This window comes from Phaenicophaeus curvirostris, chromosome Z, assembly GCF_032191515.1.
Source record: "Phaenicophaeus curvirostris isolate KB17595 chromosome Z, BPBGC_Pcur_1.0, whole genome shotgun sequence".
In the NCBI taxonomy this organism is placed as follows: domain Eukaryota; kingdom Metazoa; phylum Chordata; class Aves; order Cuculiformes; family Cuculidae; genus Phaenicophaeus; species Phaenicophaeus curvirostris.
The window spans coordinates 70805537-70824331 of NC_091431.1; the positions used below are offsets into that span (position 1 = coordinate 70805537).

Sequence of the window (18795 nt, forward strand, 5' to 3'; positions counted from 1 at the left end):
TTATTACTTCATAGTTCTGCTAATCTTTTATTATTCACCAGCCCCACCACTGCCCCCAATCTCTATGGTACATCTGTTACCAGTGGGTAAGAAGTAACATAATGTCATGTGCTGTTGCTAATTGTGTGGAACTTATTACTTTCCAGGAAAGGTACTTATATTGATGTTTACAATTTACTTGTTACAGCTGGTTATTGTGTAATTACTTACATCCTTGGAGTTGGAGATAGACATCTGGATAATCTTTTGCTAACAAAAACAGGTAATTCTTTTAGCATTATAATCTTACAACAGCAGTTGTTAGATTTGTAACGTATTGGAACTGTTTTGCTTTATATTTCTTGTGAGTGTAACTGCTGAGTATTGTAGGTGAGAATATATTTTTAAACGTAAAGTTATATTGTCTCATTTAAGGTAATAGGTGATCCAGTGAATCAAAGTTTAGGTTTAAACCATTAGTAGTGTGAAATGGCACCTGAAGAATAAGAAAGCAAGTAGATAAATTGCTCTAGTAATGCGCTAGTAATGCTCTAATTGCACTAATAGGCAAGATGTAGCAGAATGTGTATCTGACATGATTTTTATGTCAGTTTAAGAAGCATTTGTGTATCTGTCAGTACTGGAAGCCTAACTTCACCTCATAAGAGATGTGTTTATAAACAGTGGGGGTTGTGTATAATTTTCAGTTTGCTTATTTTACAGTCCTGTGTCTACCATCACATTTTTTACACTCAAAGCTGGACCTGTAAGGTTGTGTTTTGGTTCATGGTTTTGTTTTTTTTAAACAAAAGAATTATCTTAAATGATGCTACTCTTCTTGAAAGTAGTATGGACATAGCATATGGTAAAATTTGACTTCTTTCGCCTAAGACCAATAAATGTTTGACTGTTAACTTAAATTTGGCTAATGTTAAAATTACAGAGGTTTTTTTTAAAGTCTTGGTCCAAAGCTGAAGAAAAGGACTCACTAAGGGATATTTGTAAAGTTACTTCAACCCCAAGTATCCTAATTGTTCTTTATCAAATCATTTAATTTTTCATTTAATTGTTACATTCTTGCTTAATAAATTTTTATTACATACTATCAGAAAGCAAATTAAAGATTACTAATTGGATACCAGTTGTATTTTAGTACTTGTCAAATCTGCTTTTCTATGTATACGATTCCAAATATAGTAGGTGATTAAGACAAGTATTATTGGTAGATATATGGAATGAGGTATAATATTGATGACTTCACTGAGTGACTATGCAAATTCTTATCTTGGACTTGTTTTAATTTTGAACAAAATGTTTCTGTGAGCTTTCCAGGTCTGTATTTTTTTCAAAGAAATTTACATGGTATATCCCTGAAGTGGGAATGTCACCTGAGACTTGTCAGAGTGGGATTCATGGCAGCATTTTGTATTTCCCATGAATCTTGTATTCTTGATGAAGCCAAACCACTGCGCAGCAAAAATCGAAGTGTTTCATCGTCATCCTAACTGAGCTGGCTGGCCCATTGAGCTTCAGTTGAAATTATACATACTTTTTTAAACTTTCTCTAAAACCAGAAAGAAACAGAGTCTTTTGTGACCTGCTCGTTATATATTTTCAGCTGGGGGAAAGAAAGTAGTAGTATTTAATGTTTAATAAAGTATATGCTTTAGTTTGAGGCAAACCCCATGTGTCCTGAAAGACTAAAATAGCAGATACGCGTTTTGATTCTCCCCTAACTTCTTTTAACTTTTTAAAGGGTATTTTTTGTTGACATATGTGTGGATTAATAACAGACTACATAGAATGAATAATTCTAGTAATTCTAAATTCTCTACTAGAGGAAATGAAGGGTTTGAAAATTAAGCTACTTAGACTATTATAATCAGTGCCTTGGGGGTAGGGAAGTTCTAATGTTTTAGCTGAAAATGAATTAATGTATAGCTGCATGTAAATTCACGACATTTTTACATACAAAAACATCCGGTGGGTCTCTTCCAACCTGGTTATTCTATGATTCTATGATTCTTCTAGGATAATTGTTTTGGATTTGTTTGTTTATTTCTTGCTTACTTTTGAAGTATAGCTCCCAATAGGAGTTTTGCTACCTTGAATACCTTCGTTGCATAGTGGAGAGTTAGGAGTTGTGGTTAAGTGTTTATTATAAAGTGAAATATTTATTGAATGAGAAGCATGTAAATAAGAAATGTTATATGGGGAAAAGAGACACATCCAGGTGGAAAGCTTGTAAGTTTGCAGTTAAAACTGTAGCATGTTTTACTTTGAATCATATGAAAGACTAGAAAATTGACCATTGGGCCTTGATTAAAGCAGGTAGTCTTGCTCTGTATGCATAAACATCTACAGCAAGTCTGTTTTGTCTTATCTGCTAGGAAATGTACATTTAGAAATCTGTCTTGAGAAGTGTCTATCATTTATCTTAGGTGACACATATAACTGTTTCCGTAACAGGCACTGATTGCACACTCTGAGTAGTAGTATTTCAGTGTTTTGATTCGGAGTAAAGTACATCTTGCCTGTCTGTGCTAAAAAGTAACATCACAGTGGCTCTTTGGTTTAGTGGAAGAATTTATGCAGTACAGCAGAGGGCAGCCCACATCCACGGTAGATTCAGAATCTGAAATTGTTTTCATCTGCTCTGTTGTATACAGGGAGTTTTTTTGAGCTATCAAGAGAAATACTTGTGTGCCAAATACAACAAAGGCTTGCTACAAAGTCTCATTTCTTGCTACTGAGAAGCCCTTAAACTTATGTTAGAAAAAGCTAACATCATGCTTCTCGTGAAGAATGGAAGCTTTAAGTGTTTTTCTTCAAAATTGTATGAACTTATATGCATCCTTTCTTTATTTGACGTATTTATTTGATGAATTGAAGCTTTCCAGTAGGGTAAAGAATTCTGAGCACCATATGTGGGTTCACATACTTTTCTGGGATTTATATGGCAATATACATAGTTACCTTTTCTGGCTCTTCCGTTTAATTTGGTGGATATAGCCACACCTGTGTTGGACTCCTTCCAATAGAATTGTTGCATCATCTTCTAAAATACAGATGTCTATGCTTATGGCAGATACAGTATAATTTAAATATTAAGCAGCAGGTACTGAAGTTCATAAAAAAAATTGTTTCCCACTCAATGTTAGAAATTTATGGTTTTGCTCTAGAGGATAAAATGTCTGTTATCTGGGTGAAATAATTTCTGCAGTCTTTCATGGGTGTCTTATGCCTGTAGTTCTTGAAACAGGGTGATTTTCTTTTTTTTTAAAGTAGTCTTACACAATATATCTAGATTTTCAGATTCTAAATGCTGTACCGGATACTTCAAGGGCAGCTGTGGAAGTTTGTTTGGAAAGATATATAGGGAATCTTCAGTCAAGACATCCTCATTGATCAGTAATGTTAAAAATTGCAAGAATACTTGCATCAGTTTCACAAATGTAATAACAGCTTCGGCTTGCTTTGTAGACAAACACAGGTGTCACTAAGGTCCCGTCATATCTACAGGCTGTCAGTAGATATTTTAGGATATCCTGAGACATCCAAATGGCATTCTTGAGTAGCACTGCATGTGTGTGTATGGCCAATTAACTCTTGCCCAAGTGACTGACCAACTTAGTCCTCCGATAACCTTCGGGGACCTGCATGTAAATCCATATTCCCATTACAGGTTCTCTAAATGCTTTGATATAAACTCTACACCTCAAACTGCTCTGTAGCAATAGAGCAAATTGCTACGTGGATGAAAATAGCTTACTAATATCAGAGGGCAGGTTCAAAGATTGAGGGTTCAGAACATGAGAACCACATTGGATTTTAACATCATGTGTAATTTGGTAAAAGAACTGTGCTGTCTCCTCATTTAATGCTTAGAAGTTAGGGCTGTGGTCTGTCTTCTGTGTGAAGTGCAGCAGTTGACATGTGATTTATTCTCCATTCTCAGTTAGAAAGGGTTGCTGGGCAAGATAGAAAAGATCTGAACAGCTGCATATGTGGAATGACACGACATGTTTGTACTTTCAGAACTTTTCACTTAAAGCCATAGGTGACAAAAATGGAAAAACTGTAGGGTATGAATCTTCCTTCTGTATCAATGACTAGATAAGTACATCAATAAATACATTTATTAATGTTGCAAACTACTGCGGTATGTAAAAAAGCAGTGAAATTTTTAAATAAGCTTACAAATGTTACTTGTCCTAATAAAGTAGCATGCTTTTCTTATAAAAATCAACCAAATTAACACATACTGTTATCTTTAGATATCTTTCTGCAACTCCCGTTTCTGTGATGCCTATCAAAGAGAACATGAACTTTTAGCTATTGACCTGCTGAAACATTTTCTCTTTTAGGTATCTTGAACAGTGTTTCTCGTTTAGCAGCACACATCTGACATCTTTTTTTTATTAGAGTATGCCCACACGGGGTGTATTTTGAGAATGGACAGCTTGTGGTCCAAGAAGGAAAAATTACAATGCTTAGCACAAGCTGAGCCTTATCCATTATATGGATGACTATAGTAAACTTGACCTCCAGCTGTTGCTGCATACTGAGGTTAAAATCTATATCCTAAATAAGTCTGTAGCAATTCATACTGTGTGCTTCTGGTTTTGTGTAGTCTTAGAGAAGTAATAACAGGTAACTGATGAAAATTATGACAATAAATTAGGCTTTCTGGTTTTTTTTCACCATGGCAGTGATGTTACCAAAGGAGAAACATTGATGGTAGCATCAGAATTTGCTGGGAGAGTGAAGAAACCACGCTATCCATCTGTCCATGCATCAATCCATCCATCCACTTACTTTTGTCAGATGGACTTTTATCTTTTTATTCCAAATTTAAAATAGGAATTCAGTTAAAATAGTCGCTAATTCATACTTTTTCTGTAAAAGCCAGGTTAAAATAGCTATGGTAAGTGCAGTTTACAGAAAATATATTGGAATTAAGAGCTTGGGAAATTTTATGTATCAGTTGAGTAATTCAGTTTAAATCAGAATTTAAAATAGGAATTTAGGAAATAAATTTGAAATACAAGTTCAGTTAAAGTAGTCACTAATTTGTACTTTTTCTATAAAAGCCAGATTAAAATAACAGTAGTAGTTGCAGTTTACAGAAAATATATTGAAATTCAGAGCTTGGGAGATTTTATGTGTTAGTTGGGGCAGGATGGATCCCCCCTTTTCCCAAAAGTGGTAACAGTTAAGTTCAGAACAGTTTCATAGAATCATAGAATAACCAGGTTGGAAGAGACCCACTGGATCATCGAGTCCAACCATTCCTATCAAACACTAAACCATTCCCCTTAGCACCTCGTCCACCCGTCCCTTAAACACCTCCAGGGAAGGTGACTCAACCATCTCCCTGGGCAGCCTGTTCCAGTGCCCAATGACCCTTTCTGTGAAAAATTTTTTCCTAATGTCCAGCCTAAACCTCACCTGGTGGAGCTTGAGGCCATTCCCTCTTGTCCTGTCCCCTGTCACTTGGGAGAAGAGGCCAGCACCCTCCCCTCCACAGCCTCCTTTCAGGTAGTTGTAGAGAGCAATGAGGTCTCCCCTCAGCCTCCTCTTCTCAAGGCTAAACAACCCCAGCTTGTTTGTTAGGGTTTCTTACCTGTTAAAAGGTAATTGCCACTGGGCTGATTTTATTTTAGTAATTATCTTTGCTTTCTGCATTTTGTTTAAGGATTTCAGAGTTCTGTGCTGGTTTTCAGTAGTTCTTCCTCACAGTCCTCTGGTGAAATAAAAATTTCTGTGCTGCTATATGGCAACATTCTTCTGTACTAAGATGTAGGCATTAGCAGTAAAAATGATGGACAAATCAGCCTCATTGGCTGCAGTCAGATGGTATTGGCTATTGCAAGCACCAGGTATCAATTTTTTGTCTTCCCAAGTCCATAGTTCTCTTCATGAAAGATCACTTCACTCTCAAAGCTGGAAGGAACTCGAATTGACTTTGAAATCCTTCATGCCCTGGCTACTTGTCAGGGAAACTTTCCATGTTTGATGCCTTTTGCTTCAACTCTGCAGAAGCCTGTGTTCCTTGTTCTGTATGTTAGAAAAACAAATGTCAGTAGAAAACCGTAATCGACCTTTAAATAAAAAAGCTTATAAGTACACAACAATACCAGATTTTAGGTTTTGAATAAATAATTTTCTGTGTGCCTACTACATTATTGCATATTCCCGGAAACATCTCATTCCCTGCAAGTCAGTAAATGCCTCATGTCTTGCTTTTTCTACAGTAAAACACCTTATCTTGAGAGTGGAGAGTGATTATTAGGGGACAGATCTTCAGTGTTAAATATACAACTTCATTTGCCCAAAGCAAGCGTGTTCTTTGCATGTTCAGATTGTACTTAAGTCCTCAAGGAGAATGTGTTGGGCGTCTCTGTAGAAAGCTTTAACACTTCAGTACTCCCTCTAGCTGCCCACTTGATCTTTACAGGTGTGGCAGCTTCAGAGAAGCATCAAGGGTAGCCTTCTGTCCGTATTCAGTAATATGGTATGCTGATTTAATTGATCTTGGAGGAGCTGCATGAATGGAAATGAGTTAAGTCTATGTTTTGGACATGGATGTGAAAAATATGAAATATATTTAATGTATTTAAATGAAAGCTTTTAACATACGTTTTCAGTCAGCCTAAAAATCTGTTGAATTTTGAAGTGCAGCTGTGGAAGCTAGAATGCTAATACAGAATGGTCTCATCTTTACTTTCTTTTATACTTCATTCCTAATAATACATAAGTAAACTATTTGATATCTGATTAATTTATGTGAAGATGTATCAGTCACCTAGTGAAGTGGTTTAGATGCATCTTTGTTACTAATTTGAATTATTAATTATCCCTTTTTGTTCCTTGTCTCCAGAGCAGGCTGAAAAAAGATTTAATTACTGCCACAAGAGTTATTATTTTATTAAAAATCTCTCTTGACTCTTCAAGGTGACAGGTTTGAATAAGTGAACAGAAAAGAGACACCTCAAACTTTTTAATTAAATATTTTTTGTAACTTAATGTTGTATGGGGGTATATATATCAAAGTCACTACTTCAAAAACTTAGCGTACAAAAATGAGCTCTAAAAGTAACTTCTGTAACAGCTTGAAAAAACTGTTGAAGGAAGTAAAGGGGTTTTTTAGCACTATTTGATGCATGAAATGTAATGGTGGTGACATTCATCAGCTAGCAAATACTCTGCTTATTAAGCATCCTTATGATATCCGTTAGAAAACTGATGAAGTTTTTTCTTGGATTGAGGAGAAATGCTTATTACAGATCTCAAACAGCCTTCTCTGATAGAATATTAATATTCAATGACATGGTAAAAGAGGGGTGGCTAAATGAAAAATACTAGCTGTTCCATTTTTTTTCAAGAGCCCTGAACACCTAAGTTTGTGAAAATATTAAAACCTTGGCAAACAGATCTCTGTCTATAATGTTCGTCAGTTCCATAATTCTGAATCAAGACTCTCTATGTTCTGTGCTACCTGTGACTGTCAAGATATCATGCTAATAGGTATTTCTACCTTCTTGTTTTAAAGATCTTCCATCTTGTATCCACTTTTCATTCTCTTCTGTGAATTAATCATATAAGACTTTTACGTTTATTTATGTCATTGCATAGCTTTACTTTTGGATGCAAAACTTAACTCTCCTAACAGTTCAAATGCATCACTTCTTTGTGCTTCTTAGTTTCCTTCCTGATTCCTCAGTACTGCAGATCTCAAGAAAGATGGTTTCTCTCTGTCCTAAGAAAATTACTTAGCAGATTTCACTTATAGGTATATATTTATTATTTTAAATAAATGTTTCTTGACATATCTGAATTCTCCTCATCTTTTTGTAATACAGCTCTGTTATCGCCCAAGTCATTATTTGAATTACGCATTTCAAACTGAAAATTTGTTTGCATAACACTGTAGAATACTTTTTCGCTTTAGAAGGTCAATATTTTCCACCTAAGAAGCAAGTCAAGACACTTCCTAGAAACTGGCTTCCTAAGAATTATCCACGTTACTACTTAGATTTCTGTTGACAACATTTTTATTTGCATATTTATACTATATTTAATGTTCAGATTATCTAAATATTTTAGTAAGTTTTTTTGAAGTAGCTGGTGTTGGTAATTTTGCCACCTATTGCATCTCATATGAGCTTGAGAACTATTGAAGAGGAATACAGTGAATACTCCCCAGTAAAGGTCTGAGTGGTATTATGAACAGCATGGCTGCACTCCAGCTCTTAAATAGGAAAGGAAGTTGCCTTATGCATTTGGAGCAAAAGATGTATGTAAGTTTGTCACGTTAATGCTGCAGAACCATTTTAAATGTAGTCAGCTGATCTGAGAAGGGAAACGTAGTGATAAACTGTTGTTAACCCTTACATTTTAGTACTGAAAACCTGTCTGATAGACTTTGGCACATTTGAAATACAATTTCAGATATGGAATTGTAGTGACATTTCCTTAATACATGTGAAAGCTGTTGATATGCGTTAACTTTACTCAAATGACTCTTAAAGAATTTTGAAGGAGCTTTTAAATAATTTTTGGTATTTAGTGGCTTCAAAAGGTCTTTCTTGGAATCATAGGTCCTATTTTCCCTTTGGTCAGTTTAATGTACAGCTAAAATAGCATATTTCATGTGACAGCAACCAAGTAGGATACTAAAAGCAATGCAGCGTCTGTATTAATATTTTAATTTACCAACAAATTCTCGAGAAATAGTGAAGAATTAGTAGTATCTGTTATATAAATATTCATTTAATATCTACTGGCAAGTTTCAATGTTGATTCAGTGTTCCAGTATGCTCCATTGGTTTAAAAAAAGGGAAGAGACTAATCTTGTTTATTAGTAATGAATTTGAAATCAGATTAACATTTTAAACCCTTCATTTCAAATTGGCAGCTGAAGATGTAAAATATATTGTTATAAGCCTTACAGAAAACAGTGAATTGTGTTGTTTTGAGAGCTTCTAAGTATCTCCTAAAGACTGTGCTTATGTATTTATTTATTTCCAAGTTTTGCATTGAGATGTGATAGTACATGTAGTGTTGAAATAATTAATTAATAATAATTAATGTTTGCCTTTCTTTCTACAGGTAAACTGTTTCACATTGACTTTGGTTATATTTTGGGTCGGGACCCTAAGCCTCTGCCTCCCCCAATGAAGCTGAATAAAGAGATGGTGGAAGGTATGGGAGGCACGCAGAGTGAACAGTACCAGGAGTTCCGTAAGCAGTGCTATACAGCCTTTCTCCATCTCCGCAGGTAACAATAGCATCTTGATGCTGAAGTTTATTAGAGACACCGTAAAGCAGGAATTAGAAAAGTAGTTCAATTGAAAATTCAAAACTTGCTTGAAGTCTGAATGAAGACACAAGAGTTTGTGCAAAACAGAGGAATGAAAACATCAGAGATACATCCATGTTGGTGTAATGTGGAACTGGAATGTAGTCCTTCAAGTTAAGGTCCCCAGTTTTGCTTGTTTAATAACCCAAATAGCTTTTTTCATTGTAAGTTCTATGGTGTATTTGCCTGTAAGCAAATTTTTCTCTGCTTATTGATGATGAGTTAACTGTCATTTTAACTGAGTCATTACTCCTGTGCCGCTCTGTTCTCCCCCAGTGATGCTCAGATTCTTTGCTTTGAAGATGGCATACATAAGCTTAGTTGGATACAGGTCCTACGGGACAAAAATCAGCCAGTTGTAGTTATAATCAAGTTTGCTAGCAATTTCTGTAGGCACCCAAAGTGGTGACAGATAAAACCTCTTTGGACTGTATTTATTTACAAACTAACAGGTCATTCCTTGAGGTTTGGAATCGGCTTCACTCTTTGGCAGTGACCATATCACTTATCAGCTTTCTGAGCCAAGAAGCTCAGCTTTGTTCTGTTTGAACAGAGCACTTTGGAACTCTTAAATGATTGATTTAGTACATCTTCTTGGAGATGAAAAAGTTTCACTTCGATATCAAGATCACATGATACCGCAAACCTCCCAAGTATGTGGAAAAAAGTTAGCAACATGAAAGCATATGCAAAAAGTACATGGAGTATGACAAGTAGGTGGTCAGTGACTTGAAACAAAAGTGCTACGATAGATATTGAGAACTATTTAAAAATACTTTCCTATTAAACTGAGCAAATATTGGAGAGACTATAATTACAACTATAATCTCAGGTATTAAAAATGAAATCATCTTGGTTTACACTTTAGTCCTATATCCAAATTATGGCTGTACTCCACACTTCATGATGCTCTTTGTGAACTCTTTGGCGGCAAAGCCAGCAGCAGCAGTCAATTGGTGAGATTTGGTGGCAGAGACTCTAAGTTTTGTGGCTGGGAGCTAGATCAAGGAGAAAAAAGACATTCCAGGAAGCTCTGTGGAGCAAGGGACACACGGGAAGGAACAAGGGGTGGATGGCTCCTCACTTCCAGAGGCAGGAGCTGACACTTGGCAGCTGACAAGGTGAAGGGCATTACCAGAAGCAGCCAGTGGAGATCTAAACAGCCCCTAGAGAGTGCCAGTGACCAGAGCGCAGTGAATAGGAGCAGGCAAACAGGTGTGTGGCGTATCAGAAGAGCATGGTGGGGCAATTTGTGTGTGCAGTTCATGTAGGCAGGGCAAGCAGGGGCGGTGCAGGAAGGGCACTGGAGCTCGGCCAGAAGGACCATGCTGTCCACTCAGCAGAAAGTTAAGGCTTCTCCAAGCTCTGCACCAGCCATGACTGATGCTGCCACCCAGACAGTGCCCCAGTGGCTGCACGCTGCCACATAAATGTTGGGCTGCAGGATGTGACCACCTTCTTGCACTGGTATTGGACACCAGTGGGAAAGTCACCCGTGGGAGATGTGCTTTCCTCCTCCAACAGGTGACAGAAGTCAGGGAGGAGGCGAAACAGGCTGGGGACCATTAGGGAGTATGAGAGGGAGATTGACCACTGGAATAGCACTCTGTGGTCCGTGTCTCAGACCCAACAGGTGGACGTGCCTCATGGAAAAAAGGACTGGTCATACTCTCTCAATTTTGCAGAACAAGTCTTACAAGGAGAGGCTGAGAGAGCTGGGGTTGTTTAGGCTTGGGACAAGGAGGCTGAGGGGAGACCTCATTGCTCTGTACAACTACCCGAAAGGAGGTTATAGAGAGGAGGGAGCTGGCCTCTTCTCCCAAGTGGCAGGTGACAGGATGAGAGGGAATGGCTTTAAGTTGCATTGGGGAAGTTTAGATTGGACATTAGGAAAAATTTCTTCACCAAAAGAGATATCAAGCACTGGAATAGGCTGCCTAGGGAGGTGTTTGAGTCCCCATCCCTGGGGGTATTTAAAAGATGGGTAGATAAAGTGCTTAAGGATATAATTTAGTAGTGGACAGGTACAGTTGGACTTGGTGATCTCAAATGTCTTTTCCAACCTAGTGATTCTAGGATTCTGTGATTATTAACAGGTTAAAAGCAATTGAGCAGCATGAAAAAACAGCAAACACTATTAATTACTTCAGAGAACAACCAGGAAGGGTAATATGTAGTCCATGTTCTAAATTTTGATTTAAATTGTTTTGTTATACTGTATTTCTTATTTGTGAAATAGTTGAGTTGGTTTTAGTGTTTAAACCTAGTCATTTCTATGGAAAGGTCTGTTGTGTCAGTGAAGGATTATCCATTGCATTAATTTATGTAGTGATTTGCTACAAAGAGCATCATTAAATGTGGAGTACGGCAATAATTTGGACATAGAACTAAACTGTAAATCAAGATGTTTTCATTTTTAATGTCTGAGATTGTAGTTGTAATTATAGTCTCTCCAATATTTGTTCAGTTTAATAGGAAAGTATTTTTAAATGGTTCTGGATAAATATCATTAAGGCTTTCAAGAAAGATAGCGTAGGATAATATTGGTATTACTATAACTTACTTTAAGCAGTTAGAACTAAAAATAATTATGATTACTTGCTTGTTGAAAAAAGAATAATTAGAGGTGGAATAGCTTAGTTCTAACAGTTCTACATGTTGACACAAACCCATTCACAGCTACTCCTTCTGGCTAAGTAGCGTGAACTCATAGCTTCAGATTGCCAGGACTAAATGCAAGCTGTCATCTCCATGAATTTGTGTTATATTCTTTTTTCTTTATTTCCCTGGGGTATAAACAGTTCTCTGTATAATTCATTTGCTGTATCTTAGTGTTTCAGGGTTCCTGGTGGAATGGGTGTTGCATAGTGAAAATACATAAAATGAGTTTAAAACTTCTAAGTGGAAAAATAGCTCTGTTCATTGTTTTAGGCTGGAAGTAGTTTGGTGTATGATCATTTGTGTCTGGGGTTCTTTTGATGGTTTGGGCGTTTTGTTGGGGAGGTAAGGGAGTTGCTTTCCACTTCTTTGAGTATCAGTGATCAGTTTTGTGTGGTTTTCAGCAGTGCTGTAATGGAGGAGCAGCCTCTCAGTTTTGAATGTGTTGCAGGACAAATTGCGGCTGGTGGAATCCATTCTTGGGCTGTAGCAGTCTTTTACACCTTCATGGTACACGGTGAACCTAGTTAAAGCTGTTCATGTCCTGTTGCATGTCAGCATTTCCCTTCCTCCAAGAATTCCAAGTTTACACATCTTCCCTAGGATCCACCAGAGAAGAATTTGGCATCAATATTTGAAAGTTTTTTCCCAGAGTGAGGTCGTAGATTGTAGGGATTCCCTCTCTGTTAGTCAAGTGTGAACTTTGATGTTCAGTTTCAGTTAGTAGACAGATGTGCTGAGCATCAAGCATATAATTGATGAGATACTAAGTGCTAAAAAAATTATTACTGTTCTCAGAAAAGGTAACAGTGGAAAGTGGAACTTTTTTCCCATATGGGTTTCTTTCTTGATACTGTAAGAGACCTTTTCTGCATAGAAGTAGAGTTACTTTTTTGGATTTCTTAAATTTTTGCATAACCTCCTTGTTTTAGCACTTTATGATTGTGTTCAAACTGTAAGTTTAATCAGTCTTCAGTCCAGCCAGGTGCTTACTTGTTTTGTAAATTAATTTGTACTGCATTTCTGAGAAAACAAAGGATGCCTTCATTTCAGAAGGACTTAGGGTTAGGTTTAGATATTTAATTAAAGCTCCTTAAACCAAGAAGAACTGAGCGCCTTGTTCATTCTGCCTGTGGATGGAGGTCACCCAGTCCAGAGCAGAGGCCCTTGTAACGCAGATGTGAAACACAATTGATACAACTTGTCTGACAAAGGTGTTTGGTTTTTACAGGTCAGATTCCTAACTGAATTGTTTCAGCAAAATGTCTAGTCTTAGGATGAATTTGGATTGTCATTTGATCAGTTGTGAACGTCATGGCATATCTGTCAAGGATGTTGCCTATGGGAAAGATGACAGCTGTCTCAAGTAGGAAGCTTTTCCCTCTCTTAAAAATTCCTAATTTTTTTTAATACTCTAAAAATCTGTGAAACATGGCAAGGATCCTCGAGACAGCTAACAAATTTAATTAAGAAGCTGTTTCATCCTTAGACCAGCAGACTACTGAGCTAAAGCAATGTTGAGGTGAGAAGCAGAGGAGGCCTGCAGATAGTATAGTGAGCAGGACTTTCCTAAATTTTGCCTCTTCCCATTCTATATCCCTCCTGAAATTACGTTTTTTTTTTTTTAATAATTGAGGTTCTTCAGATGATCTTCCACTTCCAGTGCTTTTTACTTTTAAGTACCAAGAGCAAAAAGATGTATTATGGAACAGAACCAGTTTTTAACTGGCATCAAGCAATGATGCCGAGACCTTTAAAATCTCTTTTACAAACCTCCATTGCTTAAATCACCCTGGAAACCTGTAATATTCCTAAGCTCTTATTCACGATGTGGTACAAGAGCAAAAGGGACTCAGGCTCTGGACTCCTGGGCAGCTTAGAGGGAGAACTACCAATGAAGGCTGCAAGTGAGGTAGGAAGAGACTTGAGAGAATGTAGATATAAGGTTTAAGTGTGTTTAAAGTGAGATTTACTTGTTTCAGGCAACTAGGAAAAAAAAATGTTAAAAGCTGTGGTGACTGTTCCAGCACCAAAGCAACTGGACTTCCAGATTTCTTAGCCAGAGCTGAACAAAATGTTTTGTTTCTTTCTTTTTATCTGTGATTAAAGTGATTACCTTTATTCCGGTGCCTTACCACTGGGAAAGTGAAGCAGAACAGCTGAAAGAAGGGACACAGAAGATTTCTGCCCAATGTTTATTTTAAATATTTGTGGTATAGAGTGTAAAAAGTCACACTGGAATGTGTTAGGTAGTGCTAATTCCAGTTAATAATAGCATGTCAGGAGTTTGTGATGGAATTATGTTTCTCAAGAGAGTCTTTTTGAGCAGTATTTAAATTGTAAAATATGGCTACAAAGCACTCCTTTTGTGTAGTTAAAATACGTTATACTCCTTACAATTGTCAGCTTTTATATATTCAGCAGCTTGCTAATAAGCAAGTTTTGCTGCTAAGAATTTGTGTTCTGTCATCTGTGAAGCTCCTAGGTCTGCTAAAGAGAGGACTATTTCGTATTTTGAAGTCAGTTACATAGTTTATCTCTGAAAGAGGACCTAGACTTCTTTGCATAGGAAGGGAAGTTTCAGTTTATTCTAAGCAACTTGAAAATTATAAGCATCTTATAGCTAATTCCCTTAATCAGCAAAGTGATGTTCTTTAAAAGACAGGTGAACACTTCCAACACTATGTTAAAATCGTCTTGTCTTTTTTAATGATTATAACTTACATTCACACTTCATAGGTGCAGCATTCCTACTAATGTTATTGCAGCTTAACAGGGTGACTGCAGACTTGGGTCTGGTTAAATCACTTATATTCAGCTTGTTATGACAAAAGCTTTTGCAGCAACTTGAGAAATCATTTCTTCTAATTGTGAAGACTTCAGCTGTTTGAATGCTAATTTGTATAGTATTGCTATATCACTGATATCCTTTTTAATAAAAATAACCTTTGAATAATTATTCTAGAATATGCTTGTCCTACCAGAGTTACAAAAGTTCATTAAACCCTACAATATCTGAAATTATAGTTTATATTTATATCTCTTTACAAATATTGTTACAATTTTTAGTAGTTTATGACTGAAGCAGAGCAATTTGTTCAGTTTGGGCTGCTTAAGATAGCTTAAAGGGTTAAACTTTCACCACTAATATCAGATACCTTACATTTTTAACATAAATATGTTCAACTAGAGTTCTACAAATACATTTCATTTGAAGCATTTCCAGTTTGCACAAAGTGACAGTGTATTCTTAGATAAAGTTGTTTACAAAATGTCTTTTGTACAGTTAAATTGTTTTACCTAATCTGTTCTTCCACTCAGGTATTCCAACTTGATCTTAAATTTGTTTTCCCTCATGGTGGATGCCAACATTCCAGATATTGCCCTTGAACCTGATAAGACTGTAAAAAAGGTAACTGGAAAGCTTTCCTTGTCTTTCAGTGACCAAAGTTGTCATGTCATTAAATTTTCAGTCACTTCTGATGACTCATTTCTAACTAGCAAACTGAAAATACTTGCTTGCATTTTGAGTGATTTCTAGAGTCTCTGAAGTTAAAGATAGGAGAATATACTTTTGAGATCGCATAGGACATCTGCCTGTAAATACAGAATTGGTATTTATCATTGGTATAGTAGTGCACAGTCTGATCTAGCAGTCTGTTCCAAGTGATATTTTAGCATTTTGCTAAGAACAGCAGTCACACTTTGTAAAACTTCAGTAAGTGAAGGAATCAATACTGACTCCATAATAAAAGATTCTTCCATCAAGTCTAGAGTTCTGTTGTGTATGGCTTTATAAAACCAGTCTAGCAAAATTTACAGCCAGTAGACTTGTATATTTCTGACTTCAATTCAGGCTGATGCAAAGGAAAATTCTTTATTTAATGTCTCGACAACAATTGACATTAAAAATATTGGATAAATATTCATCTAGGTTTCGTTACACTTACATTTTTAGGCAAACAGTGGCTTTTCTATAACAGATTTATAGTGAAGGGCTGTCTGTTTTAATTCCACAAAGACTTTGTGGAGCCTGTGTATCAAATGGAAATCAATTCAGTGTTATTTATATTAGAGTGGTGGATTTTCTCTAAAATATGCTGTTCTTCAGTGTTTTCAGTAAGATATAAAAACAAAGGTTCAAAATCTGAAAATTAATATTTCATATTCTAGTACAGTACCCTGAAAGAAAACTCAAATGTGACTCCAACCAAATCTTTTCCTTTTTCATGTGAGGGTTCGAGCATTTCTATTCGGACTTTCTTGGTTTCAGATTGATGCAGAGAGTTAATTTCCAGGAATGTTGGGCTAGCCAGGAGTGCTGAATTTTCTGGTAAAGATGACAACCCTTCCTCCACCAGGTTGTTTTCTTGAGAAACTGACAGCTAATTATTTGTCTGCATCAGTATTTAAAACCTCACGTTTGTCCCTAAACACTCTGCAAAGATTGAATGGTTTACTCAATACTATATGGAACATGGAGACTTGAAGTAGATGTGACGATTCAACTCGTACAAAGTTGTAGATGATGAAAGTAATGAGAGTTTTATAGAGACGTTCTTTCAAAGGAAGAAACCTTCCTAACAGTATACTTAAAACACATGCTTATGAATTTCTTCTTCATAAAGATGACATGTTTAGTTCTGGCTACGTATTGGAAGAATGTGGAGAAGTACTTTTTTTTTACTTCAATGATACAATAAGGAGGGGAAAACCCTTTAGACTGCAAACTATACTAATAGGTGTACAATAAATCCATGGAGAAATTGAGGTATGTATCCACAGGTAGTGCAGGAGCTAATTTGGAGAAGTTTGTTGTTGACTGAAATAATCATTGGGAGATCAAACAGATGGTTTTGTTGTATTCCAGAAGTGCTGGTTCTGTCATGTTTTCAGCAATAAGTTTAAGACTTGCTGTGTTTTTTAATCTTGATATTCTCTGTCCAGAGTTCACTGTTGCTTGATAGTGTTCATTCTTGCCTTGAATGCTTTCTTCTGAGCTCTGACACTCCCAGTGTTCACTGGCAATTAATACAATATCCTCGTTAGTATTTTGGTGTGGTATTTTATGTTGGTAAACTCCTTAGAAGTGCGCTCCAATACTATATTGCATTCTGTAATGAATGATAATAGGATGTCAGATTCTCTTAATGTTTGTAAAGGATTGTTTTAATGTGAGTATTTCGATTGTTCTAAAACTTCTTATTCAGTATAAATTTTCCATATGATTCTCTTGAAATAACAAATTGGGATACAGAATTGAAAACCAGAAAGTCTTTTCTGCAGCTGCTAAGTAGGTTACAGTTCATTGATGTACAGTAGTTAAAAATCAAGATTATGGGAAGCATGATTTTTTTTTTTAACCTATGAATTTGAATTTTTACCTGTGAATTCGATCAGTGTGGTTACTTTTTAATTCCCTTGCAAAGTAGAAATAACAGTGCCTTCTTTGCATGAAAAGAACATAAGTCTATTTGTTATATAGTTATTAGATCAAATACAGCAATTAGTTATTGGGATACTGAGCTCTGACAGTGCAGCAGCTTGATGAACTGTGACTTTCATCCTCACGGTAGGTTCAAGTCTGTCCTTTCACAGAGGCTTTAAAATGTGAAAAGAACTAGAACTGAACAAGTAGGGCAGGTATTTCTGATAAGAAATGTAAATCACTTTCAATCTTCAGATGTTTTGAGAGGGAAAGATTTTACTTTCCCAAATTCTCTTAAGTTCATTTACAGTTTGTTTCTTTAAAAAAAAAAAAAACAAAACACAGACAGTAATGTATTACCAGAAAGCTTGTTGATAAATTTTTTTCTTTGTAATTCAAAGGCTTCTCAGCCCTTCACCATATATTGATATTTTATGTAAACCTTCAGTTTTTTCTGACATCTCAGCTTTTTTTAACTCCTATTAAATGTTCACATTTGATCCTTTGATTCAAAAATTGTCCTTTGAAAATACTCCTGGAATTTGTGGCATCTCCTAGTGGTATCTCTAAAGAGTAGGTGAATAGAGGACACTTCCACAAAGCAATTGTTGACATCTTGGTCTACTAGATGGATACAACTACGTTCATAATTCCTGTGACAGCAGTTATTTTCTTCAATACTCAATTTGTAAGTTTTTTTTTAGCTTTGAAAAAACGGTTGGCAGGTTGACTCTGAATAGACAAGGATCAGAATCATATTAACCCATTGCAGCATGGTGAAAAGGTTGTTATAGTTTTTAAATGATGTGTTAGAAAACTTTGGATATTAAGTGCCTGTTAGCCTGTCTCAAATCAGTTAAGAGCTTTTTTAGTACTGATACAAAAAGGAACAAGGTGTTTTGCATCTCATGGGCTTAGTCGCAAGTTTGTCTGGTCATTTAACAAGATAATACTGTACCTTGTTGTGTTAAAATTGAATAAATTATTTCAGCATCTCAATTGATTTTTTTTTCCTACTCCTTAAAGCTTTAAACAAAAAATCCATAGATATTTCAACAGACTCAAATTAGCTCAAGATCCATTTTGGACTGACCTGTAAAATTTGGTTACCTTTGATGTATGAATCCGATCAGTAGCCATTTCAACTGTGATATCGCTTTCATGGAAGTCAAAGGTGGAGATTTACAAACATTTCTTCATTTAAGAAGATACCCTGCTTAATAGTGTGGATTGAACTTCATAGCCAGCATTTTCCCTATCATTGCTGTGATAACACTCACTCTGTTTTTAGAGCCCTTATTTTTGTATTAGGGGCTGATGAGCTAGTGAGGCTCTGATCTCAGGCCACTGAATTCAAGTCACTGAG

The 18795-nt window shown here is 36.1% G+C and overlaps 1 protein-coding gene across 2 annotated transcripts in view; it reads left to right on the forward strand.

Moving 5' to 3' along the window:
- PIK3C3 (phosphatidylinositol 3-kinase catalytic subunit type 3) overlaps window positions 1-18795 on the forward strand; it is a 74053-nt gene that overhangs the window by 40982 nt on the left and 14276 nt on the right. For both annotated transcript variants that reach the window (XM_069879998.1, XM_069879999.1), the window contains 3 exons: window positions 188-262; window positions 9094-9262; window positions 15323-15413. In XM_069879998.1, the coding sequence (XP_069736099.1) occupies window positions 188-262; window positions 9094-9262; window positions 15323-15413 (335 nt within the window). The remainder of the gene's footprint in view (window positions 1-187; window positions 263-9093; window positions 9263-15322; window positions 15414-18795) is intronic.